This window comes from Odocoileus virginianus, chromosome 4 (assembly GCF_023699985.2).
Source record: "Odocoileus virginianus isolate 20LAN1187 ecotype Illinois chromosome 4, Ovbor_1.2, whole genome shotgun sequence".
NCBI classification, from domain to species: domain Eukaryota; kingdom Metazoa; phylum Chordata; class Mammalia; order Artiodactyla; family Cervidae; genus Odocoileus; species Odocoileus virginianus.
In genome coordinates, this window is record NC_069677.1 from 86,367,133 (window position 1) to 86,383,317 (window position 16,185).

Genomic DNA, 16,185 nt, shown 5'->3' on the forward strand with positions numbered 1-16,185 from the left:
TTTCCAGAGTACTGGGTGAGTTTCCCCTCCAACCCCAGAATATATCCATTTAGTGCTGTATTTATCATATGCAGTTCTCTTGGCAGGAAGAAAAGCTATTCAGCAAAACATAAAAAAGCTCTTAGTAGGAAAGCAATTCATTTTGTAGTTAGCTGGGTTTTACAAATACTAAAATATCACATTGAGGGTCTGTTTTAATAAGGTTGATGTATGAGAGCTGGGAGTTTTATAAAGACAACCATAATTTTGTTTTCTTTTTTCTGGTGAGGTAGTCACATTTCTTTCAACATTCAAAAGCACGAATAGATATCTCAATACAGGAAACACCGTGTCAACCATAATTTTGAGTCAAGGTCAGCACTGTTTTATCATTCCCAAATTTGTTCTTTAAAAACATTTCCGTGATTTGAAGACTGTTTTACTTCCTAGACAGCCTTAGAGGTTTATCACGAACCTGAGTGTACAGAAAACCAAGGTTTTTCATTCATGGACTGCACTCTTCTCATTCTCTAAAGGCATGTGATGAGAACAGGCTCTTTGGGAACAGATGAAGCTACTTCGGGAATTAAAACACAAATCAAATCCCTATGAGCCCAGATGCAAGTCTTTTTACAAATGTATGAAGATGTTTCTCTACCAAGGCATCAGTTACTTTTTTCTAAAAACAAACTCTGAGCAAACCAGAGTTGTCATTTTTCTCTAAAAACCCAGGTTAAGGGAGAAATGATAGGCTAACACACACATACATTCTATTTATTTTTTCACTTTTTAAAAATAAGGCACTGGAATTGTGAATCCGTTAAAGTAAAAAGATAGTTTTCTTATTGATTAGCCTCCATTTTTCTCCATCTGACAGGATCTCTAGGGCTGCCCTCAGGAAACGGCTGACTTGAGTGTTGCTAGGTTGTTTAAACTTTTTTAAAGATTAACAGGACTGACTTAAAAGAAGGCTTTTTCATTTTTACTCTTTTATTTTTAATGAAATCATGTACTAACTTTTTAAAATAAAACTTGGCGCAGAGTAGGTTCTAGTCTTTTTTTAATATCTGTGTCTGCGCTGGGTCTTAGTTGCGGCATGCAGGATCTTTAGTTGAAGCATGTGGCATCTAGCTCCCCATCAGGAAATCGGACCCAGGCCCCCTGCACTGGGAGTTCGGGGTCTTAGCCACTGGATCACCAGGAAGCCCCTGACAGGGTAACATAGGCTAATATCCTTTTGGGTCATCAGGAAAGTGCCAGGTTGGGGAGGTGGAGAGGGAGGGTTTCTGTAAGCAGATTCTCTCCGTTGCTGTGTATAATATTGGGGAAAACATTCCATGAATGATGCAGAAAATAGAACTGAGAAAACCATTTTTTTAGGGACCAAGATTACTTAGCGGGCCAGAAACATAATTTGTTCTGAATAAAAAGACAACTCTTAAACATCTCAACACATTGGAGAAAGTGGGTGGGAAGAGTGGGATGAACCCCTTCACCTCTCCGCGGCCCCCTAGTCTGATGATGGCCTTGACCCTGATTTGGAACGGTAACTCCCGGGAGAACCTCTCCATTAAACCACTTGCTGGGGCTGCCCGAGGGGCACTGTCGGGGCTCCCCCTCTTCAGAAGGTCTCTGCTCTGATTAAGAACAGCCACGAGGGGGTGGTTGGGACAAGCCTGCCTTTGCTCTCGGATGGCGCCCTCTCCCCTGGGGGCAGGGCTGAGAAGGTTCCTCAGACCCACCCAAGGTTCTGTGCCACCCAAAGGCAGTTGCTCACCTCAGCATCTTCCTGCACTGGCTGCAGTAGTACCACCACCGCCCCAGGGGCCCTGACCGATCCCAGGTGTATTGATTCGCTAACCTGGCCTGCACTGTCGATCTCTGAAAGAGGATCCGCCACCACTGCTTGGAAGGCTGCACTGTTGGTGCTAGCTTCTGGAACATTCTATTCTATGGCCCATCTTCTGATGGGGGAGAGGGCCCAGGTCCTGAGGATCTCCATCATCCCCTATTGTGACGCTTGTGTTTGGGAGAACAGTCCAGAAGTTCTCAAGGTTAGGACCTCTGAGTCATCTCCAGGGACGTCTGTGGAAAGATGGTGACTATGATACTTTCCTGGGGAGGCCCATGCCTAAATGCAAAGCTGAGTCTGATCCAGCAGGGACATGGTCTCCAGGCCTGTGTGGGCTCCTCCGTGGGGTGTGTCTGGAAGTAGGTGGTGTGTGAATATCAGGGGAGAAGCCCTCAGGTCACATGGCTCACTGGAGTGGTCCACACCCTCCCAGAGGTCACTCAGCCAGCCAGCCACACCCACAAGTGGGAGCCATGGGGTTGACACAGTGACCCTGGACCAGACACATTTCTGGCCATATGAAAGAGGCCTAGCGGTGGTCCCAGGGGAAGGACCTTGTTGGGGGCAGTTGTCCTTAATCAAAGGGAGCCCCCAAGTTTCCCCTCTCAGCCCCTGAGGGCAGGAGCTGTCTGCTCTGGACGTCTCCTGGCCACCCATCCCCGAGGGCAGCAGGTCAAGGATGGGCCTGGCTCTGGTCTGATTTTTCTTTTTTTTCAAGACTGATTGATTTATTTCTGGCCATGCTGGGTCTTCATTGCTGTGTGCAGGCTTCTTGCTGCAGTAGCTTCTCTTGCTGTGGAGAACAGGCTCTAGAGCACCCGCTCAATAGTCGTGGGCTTAATTACTCTGCGACATGCAGGATCTTCCCAGACCAGGGATCAAACCTGTGTCCCCTGCATTGGCAAACAGGTTCTTAACCTCTGGACCACCAGGGAAGCCCCTCCAGTCTGATTTAAGGCACTTCCCATGTGAAGGATACTGCCCAGACCAGGAGGGTCCCCCAATCCATGGCGCACCTTTTCCATCCTTCACTCCACTTCCTCCTGCTCAGGACTCTCCTGGCCTTGTTGGGAGACAGTTGAGCACTGATTGAGAAAAGGCAAACGTTTCTGTCAGGGAGTTGGGGTGGGGAGGGCGTGGGTTGTAAGCTGAGATCAAGGTCCTATTTCTCCCTGGAGGGTGCACACCTGTGATACAACTTCACCTCCTCCCTCCCCACTTCCCCAAAGTCCTAGAGAAGATTCCTGACTCTTCCCCACTTCCTTTCCATGGCAGGTGGAGCTCACGGGCAACAGCATCTATGAGTATATCCATCCTTCGGACCATGATGAGATGACGGCCGTCCTGGCAGCCCACCAGCCTCTTCACCATCACTTGCTCCAAGGTATTTCCTCCAGACGAAAAGAAACCAGAATGAACGCCAGATGATGCTCTTTGTTGTGACCTACGGGCTTTGTTTCCCACACTGCCCATCCGGGGTCCCTCCAGCAAACACGCAGTGTCCCCTGAGTAGGAGTTTGCTTTTACGCCTCTATCCTTTAAAGCAGTACTGCCGATCCCCTTTCATGTGCTGGAGGCTGTGAGACGTGCAGGGTAGGAGACGGAGAAAAGGGGTCCAAACCTTCCCTCCTAAGGTGCTCCTGGTTTAGAATGCCAACGACCCAGGTCTAGATCTGGGCTTCTTAACCACAGGGTCCGAGGATAAAACTCAGGGAGACCATGAAATTGCATGAGATAATTACATCTTTATTCCCTCTTTAGTTGAGATCTAGTGTTTCCTTTGCCTGTAGACTGTAGACTGCAAGCCATCTTACTATCACTCGTACCTGTGGCTCTGACTACAGCAGAAATCACAGGTATTTTCATTTCACGTTATAGTTGTTGCAGGTATTTAAACATATCGGTTAAGCTCACCAGTGCTTTGAAATTTCAGGAGTTGAGTCTGTTGCAGGATCTGTTATTTATGTGTTACTAAAGTAACACAGTTATAGCCCACTGTGGTAAGCACCCTTAGAATAGATGTGGCGTGGCTGTACCGTGGACAATGTGGAACCAGTCTTCACACAAACGACTCCTTAATTTACAACTGCTATGCATGCTAGGAAGACACAGAAAGACGTAATCCAAGGGCCCTGACCTTGTAATTCCCTCCCATGGCCCAATGAGACCAGCCAGTATGCTGACCAATATGCCACTTGTCTGCTTTGGGCTATCGAATTCCAACTAGACCAAAATTCTGCAGTGAGATAAAATGCCAAAGAAATGGTGTCAAATGTGATGAGAATGGGGTAGCCAGCCACAGCGGGGGAAGAAATGGGTTCAATTCTTATTGCTTCCTCCTGGGATGGGTCCTTCTAAGGCTAGGAGGAGAGAACGCAGACTAGCATTCTCAGTTTTAAAACCGCTTGCAGATCCAGCTCTGCGGCCCTCCTGTTTTAGCCCCAGAAATAGTCACCATGAGTCTACCAAGGATGGACCCTGGTAAGCTGGTTTCTGAGATGAGATGGGGGCTTAATTGTAGCTATGACCTCTGGTGCTTAAGTCCTTGGAGATGGTCTGGCTGCATAAATGAACAGGAATACGACTCTAAAGAAGTAATTTCTAACAAAATGAGAGCTAGAAGAGCACATTGCTCCTGACTCTAGTGCTTTCACTGTGGGATTGTTTAAAGTTGGACAATGACCGATGGAATCTGAAGAGAATCTCTCAGAACGATATGTTATGTTTGTTTGTTTGTTTTAAGTATAGCTGGCTCACAATGTTGTGTTAGTTTCAGGTGACAGCAAAGTGATTGGGTTTTATATATATTCTTTGTCAGATTCTTTTTCACTACAGGCTTTTACAAGATATTGGATGTGTTATTGTTTTAAAAATTACAGTGTGTTGATTGCAGGGAAGTGGGCTTTCTGCCATTAGTTCTGGTTTCATTTTACCTTCCATGCTTTTAAAAAGTGTTTGGACAATGACAGTAAATGAGAGTTGGGATTATGGCGAGACACATCCAGTTTCCCCATGGGGTTCACGTCTGAGGTGAGCCAGCAACACAGGAGGAGCGGCTCTGGGAGAGGTGGGGTCTGTGTGGGACTCATTTCCACAGCCAGCCAAGTGTTCAAGCTTTGAGTTTCACAAGCGGTTAGTTTTCTCCCCGATTTCTCATCTTCAGAGTTGTTTTTTTTTGCGTCTGAACTGGCTTCATTGTTTTATGGTAATTGTGTGAGACATGGGGCTCTCCCCAAACTGTATAATTTACTGGGGGTGATGGTATTTAGACCTGAGCGTCGAAACGTGACAGACTGACTGCCATGTTAAAGGGAAGCTCCCCGGCCCAGCCTGGGCGGGGGAATTATGGGTAAACGTGAAAGCCCCGCCCACTGGGGGAGTCTGGGCCTCTGAGGCGACCGGGAGGGGCACAAGGCCTTCCATTCCCCGTGGTAACCTTTCTTTAAAAATTAATTTATTAACCACCACCAAATGGCTGTTTATTTAGAGTGGAATGACCTCGCTCTCACCCGGGGCGAGGACGCTGTGCCGTCCGTGCCCAGAGAGCTGATGTCCGCTCAGTAAGGGGGAGGGTGTTTCCTCAGGTTGTTGTTTAGTCACCTCAGTCGTGTCCGACTGTTTGCGACCCCATGGACTGTGTAGCCCGCCAGGTTCCTCTGTCCATGAAGTTCTCTTCAGGATCCTTCTCCAAGGGATCTTCCCAACCCAGGGATCGAACCTGGTTCTCTCGCATTGCGGGTGGATTCTTGACCGTCTGAGCCACCACCCAGGGCCTGGTCACCAGCTAAAGCGCTCTGGCTGGGGGTCTGAGCGGTCCTGGGCTGAGGACTCTAGCTGCTGGATACGGCCCTGAGGATTTATTGAGAGCCTGGGGATGAAGTCAGGGAAAGCATTGTGGGACAGTTTGCCAATCTAACTTCCTGCCTCCTTTCAGAGTATGAGATCGAGAGGTCATTCTTCCTTCGAATGAAGTGTGTCTTGGCGAAAAGAAACGCTGGCCTGACGTGCAGTGGATACAAGGTACCCAGCCTCGGGGCTCACAGGAGGGAAGGAGGCGGCCGCGGGTCTTCACTGTGCTCTGCGTTTCGCTTCACATTCAGGAATATCTGCAGACAGGAAGGTGTGGGGACCCAAGCATTCTATACCGCCTAATGTAGAACTTTCTAGGGACACCACTCATAGCAAATGTGAAAGCTGGCGTCTTACGAGGACATCCCAGGCAGGCTGGATTGGGTTGTTTGAGACCAGGAATACGTGGGGCTAAGGGCAGAATTTGACTTTGGCACCTGCAGGTTCTACTCTGCACACAGGGCAGTCCCTCTAGAGTAGCCGCACCTAGACTTTATCCTGCCGCAGAGAAAAGGATCCTAAGCCCATCACTCTGGAGCGCAAGGTTGACAGGAGCCTTTTTATTTTTTCAGGCTTTTCATTTTGTATTGGGGTGTAGCCAATTAACAATGTTACGATAGTTTCAGGTGAACCAGAGAAGTGGCTCTGCCATTCATATACATGTGTCCCTTCTCCCCCAGACTCCCCTCCCATCCAGCCTGCCACATAACATTGAGCAGAGTTCCTCGTGCTGTACAGTAGGACCTTATTAATTATCCATTTTAAATATGGCAGTGTGTACTTGTCCATCCCAAACTCCCTATCCTTTCAGAAAGGAGCCTTTTTGCAGGAGAATTTGTATAAAAGCAAAGAGGGGTGAAGTGAAAAGAGGGAATGGTTTTGTGCTTTTGTCCCCTCTTTCTGGAATACCCTTCTCCCCTCCTCCCCATCCCACGGTCTGTTTTTCCCCAGCCTCTCCTCAGCCCACTCCTTTGAGCCTCACTCCTAGCTTCTCCCTTTGACCTTCACGTTACTCTTTAGTTCATAGTCTGGGCAATGAGTTTCTTATTTGCTGTCCCAGACCCTCAGCCTCAGAGATGGGAGCCTCCAGCACTGCCCTACACACAGAAGCTATACTTCTGGAGACTTGGGCCCTGTGTTGTTTCTGACACTTATTACCATCCGACTGGCTGATCTTAAGTAAAACCCATCACACACCTTGTCCTCAATTTCCTCATCAGTAAAATGGGAGAAGAGGTTCCATGGGTAATGTTTGTTACAGCTCCAAAGACTGAGTGCATTTGGGAATACTGGAGGAAAGTTTTTGAAAAGAGAATATTTTAGCTGCTCATCACTACTGTTAGGATGATCTTGAGCCTTTCGAGATTTTACTGACTGTAACTTACGTAAATGCTTCCAATATTGAGGTTTAAAGCTGTGCACTTGTTTCTGTTTGACATCTGCAACTCTATAAACACTTTCTTCTATACGGTTCTTGGCTGGAACAGTTGTTAGTAGAAGGGTTTCTGTATAGCCACTCTGAATTTTTGCTTATTGTGGTTGTGCAGTTGCTCAATCATGTCTGACTCTCTGCAACCCCGTGGACTGCAGCACGCCAAGCTTCCCTTTCCTTCATTATCTCCCAGAGTTTGCTCAGACTCATGTCCATTGAGTTGGTGATGCCATCCAACCATCTTCCTCTGTCACACCCTTCTCCTCCTGCCCTCTATCTTTCCCAGCATCAGGGTATTTTCCAATGAGTTGGCTCTTCGCATCAGGTGCCCAAAGTATTGGAACTTCAGCTTCAGCATCAATCCTTCCAATGAATATTTGGTGTGGATTTCCTTTAGGATTGACTGGTTTGATCTCCTTGCTGTCCAAGGGACTCTCTAGAGTCTTCTCTAGTACCGCAGTTCTAAAGCATCAATTCTTTGGCACTCTTTATGATCCAGCTCTCACATCTGTACATGACTACTTGAAAAACTATAACTTTGACTATATGGACCTTTGTCAGCAAAGTGGTGTCTCTGGTTCTTAATATGCTGTCTAGGTTTGTCATAGCTTTTCTTCCAAGAAACAAGCATCTTTTAATTTTGCTTATTATGAGTAGAGAAAACCTTAAATTATAAATAAAGTAAATAGGGACTTCCTTGGTGGTCCAGTAGTTTAGAATCCATCTTCCAGTGCAGGGGATGCAGGTTTGATTCCTGGTCAGGAAACTAAGATGTCACATGCTGCGGGGCAACTAAACCCACATGCCACAACTAAGACCCAGCACAACCAAATAAATAAGTATTTCCAAAAATAAAATAACTAAGGTAAAATTTAAAATGAGGACTTTTTGCACTGAAAGAATTCTTCATTTACTAGAGTGATATAGTTTGTCAAATGATATCAATGTCAAGTTAACAGTTGCCAAGTTCATCCTTATCAGGGGGTGATAAGCATTAAGAATCATTACTGAAGTGAACATTATGGAACAAAAGGTTCAGTTCAGTTCAGTCGCTCAGTCGTGTCCTACTCTTTGTGACCTCATGGACTGCAGCATGCCAGGCCTCCCTGTCTATCACCAACTTCCAGAGCTTGCTCAAATTCATTGAGTCGGTGATGCCATCCAACCATCTCATCCTCTGTCATCCCCTTCTCCTCCTGCCTTCAGTCTTTCCCAGCACCAGCACATTTTCCAATGAGTCAGTTCTTCTCATTAGGTGGTCAAAGTGTTGGAGCTTCAGCATCAGTCCTTCCAATGAATATTCAGGACTGAGTTCCTTTAGGATTGACTAGTTGGATCTCCTTGCAGTCCAAGGGACTCAAGAGTCTTCTCCAACACCATAGTTCAAAAGCATTAATTCTTCAGCACTCAGCTTTCTTTATAGACCAACTTTCACATCCATACGTGACTACTGGAGAAACCATAGCTTCCCAAAATGTCTTTGTTGTGCCATCTAATTGCAGCTTGGCCCTGAGTTAAAGTGAAAGTGCTAGACATTCAGTCGTGTCTGACTCTGCAACTCCATGGACTGTAGTCTGCCAGGCTCCTCTGTTCATGGACTTCTCCAGCCAAGAATACTGGAGTGGGTTGTCATTTCCTTCTCCAGGAGATCTTCCCAACCCACGGGTCAAACCCGAGTCTTCTCCATTGCAGGTGGATTCTTTACCGTCTGAACCACGAGGGAAGCCTGTTAATTATGCTTAAATCCATTCTGTGGTATGTTAGAGTCCCCTCTTGTGGAGTTACCTGAGCATAGTCAGTTGCATGAGACAACCCTTATATTTAATTACGATACTGTCTCCTAAGAAAGAAGCAGAGTTCATTTCTTCCAAGCAGTGAATCGGGCATCTGTCAGCATGTTGGCTGCGGGGCTCAGTAGAGGCTGGATTTGGGGATGCTCCAGCTCACTCCAGAAAGCGAGCAGGCCCAGAGTCAGGAAGAGTGGGTATGAGGCTGACCCTGCCTCTGTTTCCCAGGTCATCCATTGCAGCGGCTACTTGAAGATCAGGCAGTATATGCTGGACATGTCCCTGTACGACTCGTGCTACCAGATTGTGGGGCTGGTGGCTGTGGGCCAGTCGCTGCCGCCCAGCGCCATCACTGAGATCAAGCTTCACAGCAACATGTTCATGTTCAGGGCCAGCCTCGACCTGAAGCTGATATTCCTGGATTCCAGGTGAGTCTGGCGCCTGCTGCAGCAGCGTTCTGGAAGATTCTGACAGTGGAAACCAGACCCTGGACGCTACACTATTAAACCAAAATGTAACAAGCAATAAGCCATACTCAGAATGTGTATTAGAAAGAGATTTAGTGAATCGAAGTCAAGAATTGAAAGAATTAGTATCGACCTTCATTTTCAGGGGTGACTGGCTTCTCCACTTATAGATACTTGTTTTATTTGTTTATATTTTCATTATCTCACCAGAGTTTGAACTGGAAGTATGTGTTGTGGGCAACAGCCTTTTTTGCAGGCCCATGATGTCAGGATTCTGCCTCATATCTCCGTCAAGTTGGTAGGACATTAAAACAAACAGAAAGTTTCCATTCTGAGTGGTGTGTGTTGTGGGAGGCCTTCCAGCTCCATCTGGCGGGAAGCCAGGCTCTGACGGTCACCACAGAACTGGGGCAGCAGGCAGAGAGGTGGCCTTTGCCGGGGGAGAGCTGTGGTCTCAGCTTCACAGGCACCTTTCGGGGTCTGGGCTGGGAGGTTCCCTCCAGTAGAGGGGACGGGGGAGCTGTAGTGCCCCCAGACTGTTTCCCACTGGGCAAAGCCCAGCAATTTGAGAATCTCTTCTCAGAGAGAGGAGGGAAGATGGACGGGGCAGAGGCACTGACCTGTTGTTTTGCTCGGCCTGGGGGAGCCCGCTGGCAGGGGGAGGCCTGAGGGGGGCACTCACTCCCTGGGCTACTGTTTTCTTCATTCACTCGGCTGCCCACATGGCTGTTAGGAAAGACGAAACTAGATGGTAGATGGGAGGTGTTTGTAAAAGGAAAAAACCTGATATACCTGCAAGGTGAGTCATCTTGCTTCCTGGCATTTTAGATACCTCGGCTGTACAGACAGAAACAAGTGGTCAGAGACCCCACTCCTGACTTATGCTGCGTGTAGCTGAGCTTTCTTGGAGAAAAGTTAATATATATATATGCACACATGGCACTAGTGTGTGTATATATATATGCACATATGGTAATAGTGGTGAAGAACCCACCTGCCAATGCAGGAGACATAAGAGATGTGGGTTCAATCCCTGGGTCAGGAAGATCCCTGGAGGAGGGCATGGCAACCCACTCCAGTATTCTTGTCTGGAGAATCCCGTGGACAGAGGAGCCTGGCAGGCAACAGTCCACGGGGTTGCAGAGTCAGACCCAACTGAAGTGACTTAGCAAGCAGGCATGCGCATATATGTATGTATATATAAATACACATATGTATAGCACATTTTTCCTGTATGTCTTGAAGCTAAGATTTATTGATTTTTTTCCACTTCTTTTCTTAAAAGATTTGTTAAAATTTACAATAGTTGTAGCGCACGGGCTTAGTAACCCTGAGATGTGTGGGATCTTCCCAAACCATGGATTGAACCCATGTCCCCTGCATTGGCAGGCAGATTCTTAACCACTGGACCACCAGGGAAGTCTTTTTTCCACTTTTAAAACATTGCAGTAAAATATACATAATGTAAACTTGATCATTTTACCCATTCATGAAATAAAAGTAAACTTACTTGGTCAAGGATGGGAGATGAAGACATTAATTAGTTTAGTTCATTGTAAATGCATCTCAGAACCATTCAGAGGTAGAGACATGGCAAGGCATGGCCTTACAGAGTTGTCATCATGCTCCCAGAAACTCTAAGCCTAAGAGGAAACATAACTCCTTGGGGGAAGGATGCCCGCCCTGCTTGGGAGGGCCAGACACTGCCCGGGAACGTTTTCCTGCAGTAAAGATGGGAGCACTGCAGGGGAGGAGCCAGGCATGGGGTAGACAGCATGACCCGTGGGGACAGAGCAGCTCTCTCCAGACTTAGGAACCACTTCTAAAAGGGGCTTCCTTCCCCGGTGGTCCGGTGATTAAGATTCCTCGCTCCCAATGCAGGGGGCATGGATTCGATTCCTGCTTGGAGAACTAATATCCCCTCATGCTGCAAAACATAGCCAAAAAAAGACCCCAAAAAAAGTGTACTACAAGAAAATCCACTGGCCGTGTTATTATTGTAGAAGTTTGGGAGAATACGACAGGTTTCTTCTTTATCTCCCACTTTTTCTTCAGTCATCCTGGGGAAAGCCTGTGGAGCTCAGTGAATTCTCTAGAAGAAGAAAGAGGGGTGTTTCCCCAGAGAAGAGAGTTCGGGTCTTCTGGAACTCTTCCATCCGTACAGCTCTGACACATGAGGGACAAAGGGAAGGCTTTACAGAAGAGGGTATGCGACCTTAGCTTAGAGGCCAGCTTCCTCCTGAAGGGACCTCAGATTTTCCTCTGTGGGTTTTCCTCCGCTTCGGATTGTGAGGGCCAGGCCCGAGTGGGTTGAAAGCAAGGTGGTCATGCCGAGGAAGACTTCCTGTCTCTGCAGGAGCCCAGGAAGCTCTTCTTGCCAAGTACAAGGAAGCTTCTAGCAAAGTCGAGGTGCTTCTGAACCCCAGCCACCCAGGAGGTCCTTAAGATGGTCAGAAACTTGCTGGGAAATTCTTCACACTCTGGCCTTCAGGCAGTTGTAGCAGCTGAAAGACCACTGGGCTGGGGGACGGAGGAGCCGGCCCAGTGCTGGGTGGGCAGCAGAATGGCCTGGTGGGGTGACGTCAGTTCCTACATCCAAACCCCAGAAGCCACAGAGTGGGGTTGGCCTGAAGCCCAGCAGCTCCAAAGTCACAAGGGCCAGAGTGGTGGGCCTGGTGGAGGGGGCCCGGCCCCCACCCCCCCACCCAGCATAATCCCAGACAAAACTGAACTCGACGTAACCTGAAATTTGGTTCATAGGGGTTTTGTGGTATTTCACTTTGAAACTGTAGCTGGTGCTTTTGCTAAGGATGGGTGAACCCGACGATGTTTGGGGTTTGGCAAATCCCTCTGACAGGTCTTCAGACACTAGAGGGTTGGAAAAAACCAAGAAGGCATGCTGCCAAAGCCTTCCCTTTCCTTTAATTTTTAAAGCCAGTGTGTACTTTGATGAGAAACTTAATACATGTGTTTCTGATTCATTTACACGTTCGGGGCCATTGTTCTGAAACTTTACGTCTAACGGGTCTGGGAAGCCTCTTTCATCCCCACATGGTAGAGATGCCTGGTTTTCTTCTGGGGGGGAGCCAGACGTCTCAATTTTCCTGCCACACAGAGGCAGACTCCGGTGGGACCTGAAGTTCTAGGTGGCCCTCGAACAGGTCCCCCGGGCCCTGAGAGGCTCCAGTCTGTGCAAATTCCCTTTCTACCCACCTTGAGCCCCATCTCCTTCCTGCCCTGGAGGAACACCATGGAAATGTGTATACCAAATAGTGAATGATTCCAGGGAAATATGAGGCTCACAGAGATTTATGACCCGAAGCCCGTGCAGAGCTCAACAGAAAGGGGAGCGGGTTAGGGAATGAAAGTGAGGTCAGATTTCCCCGTTTAATTTACAGCTAGCGTTTCAGATCCGGGCCAGCAGGGCCCCCGGTCCCTGCCACCCTCAGTCCCCACTGACTTCTCATGGTGGCCTCACTGCCCTTGGAATCTCCTCTCGTCCCCTTCTTTCATCTGTTCTTGAATAGCTGTCACCAAGATGTTGGGGCCACCTGCTCCGGGGACGTGGTTCCCAATACAGTTGCCCAAGGCCTGGGAGTCAGTATCACAGCCACATGCAGTTCTTACCTGCGGGTGGAGCAATCCATGTGCTAGTGATGATGCCATCGTGGGTGCTGGGAGCTACTCTTCTTCAAAGAGCTAAAGTGGGAAAGCAATATGCCTGAGGCTTGATGAAAATAAGAAAAAGATAGGGGCCTGTAAGCACCAGGACAGTGTTTCCATTTCCACAGTGAGCTTAAGGCTTTCTTTCAGTCACAACAGTTTGGGATGCTGTTTTACTATTTCTGGGGGCTCTAAGACAGTCCTCCATTGATAAAGAGGCTTCACTGTCTCCATTATTCTCTATATCTCATCTATAGGAATTACCCCATCATAGCATCATCACCCTGAGACCAGCTGTGCCAGTTAACAGTGTCCAGTGTGGACGGGAGGGTTACAAGTTTGCACATGCAATAGGCGAGATGTGAAATCAACCCAAGTGTCCATCATTAGGTGAAAGGATAAACAAAATGTAGTGTCTCCATAAAATAGAGTATTATGCAACCATAAAAAGGAATGACATTCTGGTAGATGCTACGAATGGACCGTGGCATGAATGAACTGTGAAAGCATGTTAAGTGAAAGAGAAGCCAGACATGAAAGGTCAAATATTATATCCCTCCTTTTAGATGAAATTTCTAGAGTAGACAAATTCACAGAGATAGAAAGTAGACTTGCCAGGGACTTGGGGAGGGAAAGTGGGGAATTATTGTTTGATGGATACAGTATCTGTTCTGGGTGATGAAAAGTTCTAGAAGTGGAAGTGGTGATGTTTATTGTGAATTGTACCCTTTAATATGGTTAAAATGGTAAATTTTATGTTGTGCACATTTTAAGCACGATGATTTTTAAAAGATTGACAGTAATTTTTAAAAGGTTCTCTTTCCCAAAAGCCCCAGCGAGTGGGCTCTTTCTCACCTTGGCAGCTTCTCCTGATATTAGTAACAAGTTCACGGTTTTTTTTTAAAATACATAATGTATATTTATTTATTAATGTATTTATCCATTTGGCTGCACCGGGTCTTAGTTGTGGCACATGGGATCTTTAGTTGTGGCATGTGGGATCTAGTTCCCTGACCGTGGATGGAACCCAGACCCCCTGCATTGGGAGTGCAGAAGCTTTAGCTACTGGATCACGAGGGAAGTCCCAACAAGTTGACTCTTAAATGTCCTCTGATAAGCTTCACCTTGAAAAGGGATACAGTTCTAAGTCATTCCAAATCTTTTTAAGTTTTTAAATTTTTTTTAGCACCTTCTGCAGTTGCTTGCTTGAGACTATTATTGGAACTCTTAAATATCCCACAGATTTCAGAAAATAACTCCTTTTTATAATTTTGTTAATTTTTATTTTTGTCTGCTCTGGGTCTTTGTTGCTGCAGGGGCTTTTCTCTAGTTGTGGCAAGTGGGAGCTACTCTTAATTGCAGTGAGTGGGCTTCTCATTGTGGGGGCTTATCTTGGTGTGGAGCATGGGCTCTGGGTGTGTGGGCTTCAGACTCTAGTGCACAAGCTTAGTCACTCCGAGACATGTGGGACCTTCCCACATGGGACCAGGGAATGAACCCATGTCCTACATTTGGCAGACAGATTCCTATCCACTGAGCCACCAGCGAAACCCCCAAACCTTCTTCTAACTAGGGGTTTCAGAAGGACATTCCTGCTCATGAAGTATGGCGTCCTGCACCAGGCTGGGGTTCATAGACTTTCTTCTTGTTGAAAAGATCATTCTTAGTTTCCAACATCAACAACTCCAGCAAGCCGTTTCTCTGATTCGCTGGCAAAACCGACGTTCAAGTAAATGAAAGGCAGCCCCAGGGCTGCGTGCCTCACGGGACTGCCGTCCTCCCCCAGGGTGACGGAACTGACCGGGTACGAGCCGCAGGACCTGATCGAGAAGACCCTGTACCGGCATGTGCACGGCTGCGACGTCTTCCAGCTCCGCTACGCGCACCACCTCTGTGAGTACCGCGCCCCCCGGGCGGGAGCCCCGGCCGGCCGCCCAGGCAGCCAGGAGGGGGCGCCACACTGGGGACGGCCCTGCTGCGCTGTGGGGACTGCCCGTCGCCCGCACCCGTATCTGAGGCCTCAGATCTGTCTCCAGGCAGCCCTGGATTTCAGCTCCGCCCCTTGTCAGTTCTCAGACATCTAAGGAAACCCTGGCAGGTGTGGGATGGTTACTGGAGTCTAGATTATGAATGTGGAACCTCAATTTTTCTGTGCCATCTGGATGCCAGTTACGGATAACAACCAAAGCAGAACTAATCACTTACAGGGAACTTACTACCATCCAACTCTAGTTTAAGGGATTAAATACGTTACCAAACCAGTGAGGGAGGTTCTCATGCACATGGTCCTCCTGTTACTGTTGAGAACACAGAGGTTCAGAGAGGTTAAGCTCCTTGCCCATGGTCACACAGCAAGGAGGTGGCAGAGCTGGGTGGTGAATCCAGTGAATTTGGTCTCCAATGGCTGGGAAGCTCAGGGAGACCACAAGTTTCTAGGATGGGAGAAGTCCACGTTGAAAAAGAAAATAAACAGTACTCCATTTGCAAATGGAGGCAGTTTGGGGAACATACAATGGGAGGGTGGGGGCGCTAGTCACGGAAGTGTCTAGACAAGTATCGCTTTCTTTTCTAGAATCCAAATTGAGGCAGCAAATAACTGGGATGGAATAGAATACCTCATCCTCCCAGCGTCTAGCCCCGCCATGCTGATGGCCGGTTCAGGGGTGCTTGTCCGTGGGGTGCAGAGGGCTGGGGAAGCCAGAGCTTCTGTGATGGGGCCCTGATGGTACGTCCTGCTTCTTGCTGTGTGAGGAGGACTGAGAGGCATCAGAGGACAGGTTGCTGGGGCTGGTTGGAGGCAGACGGTGGGTCTAGGGGCTGCCTGGCCATTTGGTGACAACTGGGACCCGGTCAGCCTGGGAGTTACCAGGGTGTCGCTGTTCTCGCGTCCTGAGTCACTCAGGGCAGAGACCCGTGACGACCGGGACGTTGGCCGGGTGGACCTGGTGGCTTCATCCTGTTCCTTGTAAGTCACGTGGAAAGAACTCTCCCTGCTCAGAAACACAGAACTGTGAGCAGCCTTTTCTTTCTTTTCGTACAAATGGCCAGTCATGCTCTCATATAAACATCCCTGACCTTCTTAAAGCCCAGCTTGGTAGGAAGCAGCTGCCTAATGTTGGGATGGGTTTTTAGGTTGGAGTCACTGATACAGGAGTT

At 48.0% G+C, this 16,185-nt stretch overlaps 1 protein-coding gene across 1 annotated transcript in view; it reads left to right on the plus strand.

The window, feature by feature from the left end:
- SIM2 (SIM bHLH transcription factor 2) overlaps window positions 1-16,185 on the plus strand; it is a 46,538-nt gene that overhangs the window by 15,321 nt on the left and 15,032 nt on the right. Inside the window, exons 4-7 of the mRNA XM_020870856.2 lie at window positions 3,107-3,215; window positions 5,766-5,851; window positions 9,128-9,327; window positions 14,816-14,922. Of these exons, the coding sequence (XP_020726515.2) occupies window positions 3,107-3,215; window positions 5,766-5,851; window positions 9,128-9,327; window positions 14,816-14,922 (502 nt within the window). The remainder of the gene's footprint in view (window positions 1-3,106; window positions 3,216-5,765; window positions 5,852-9,127; window positions 9,328-14,815; window positions 14,923-16,185) is intronic.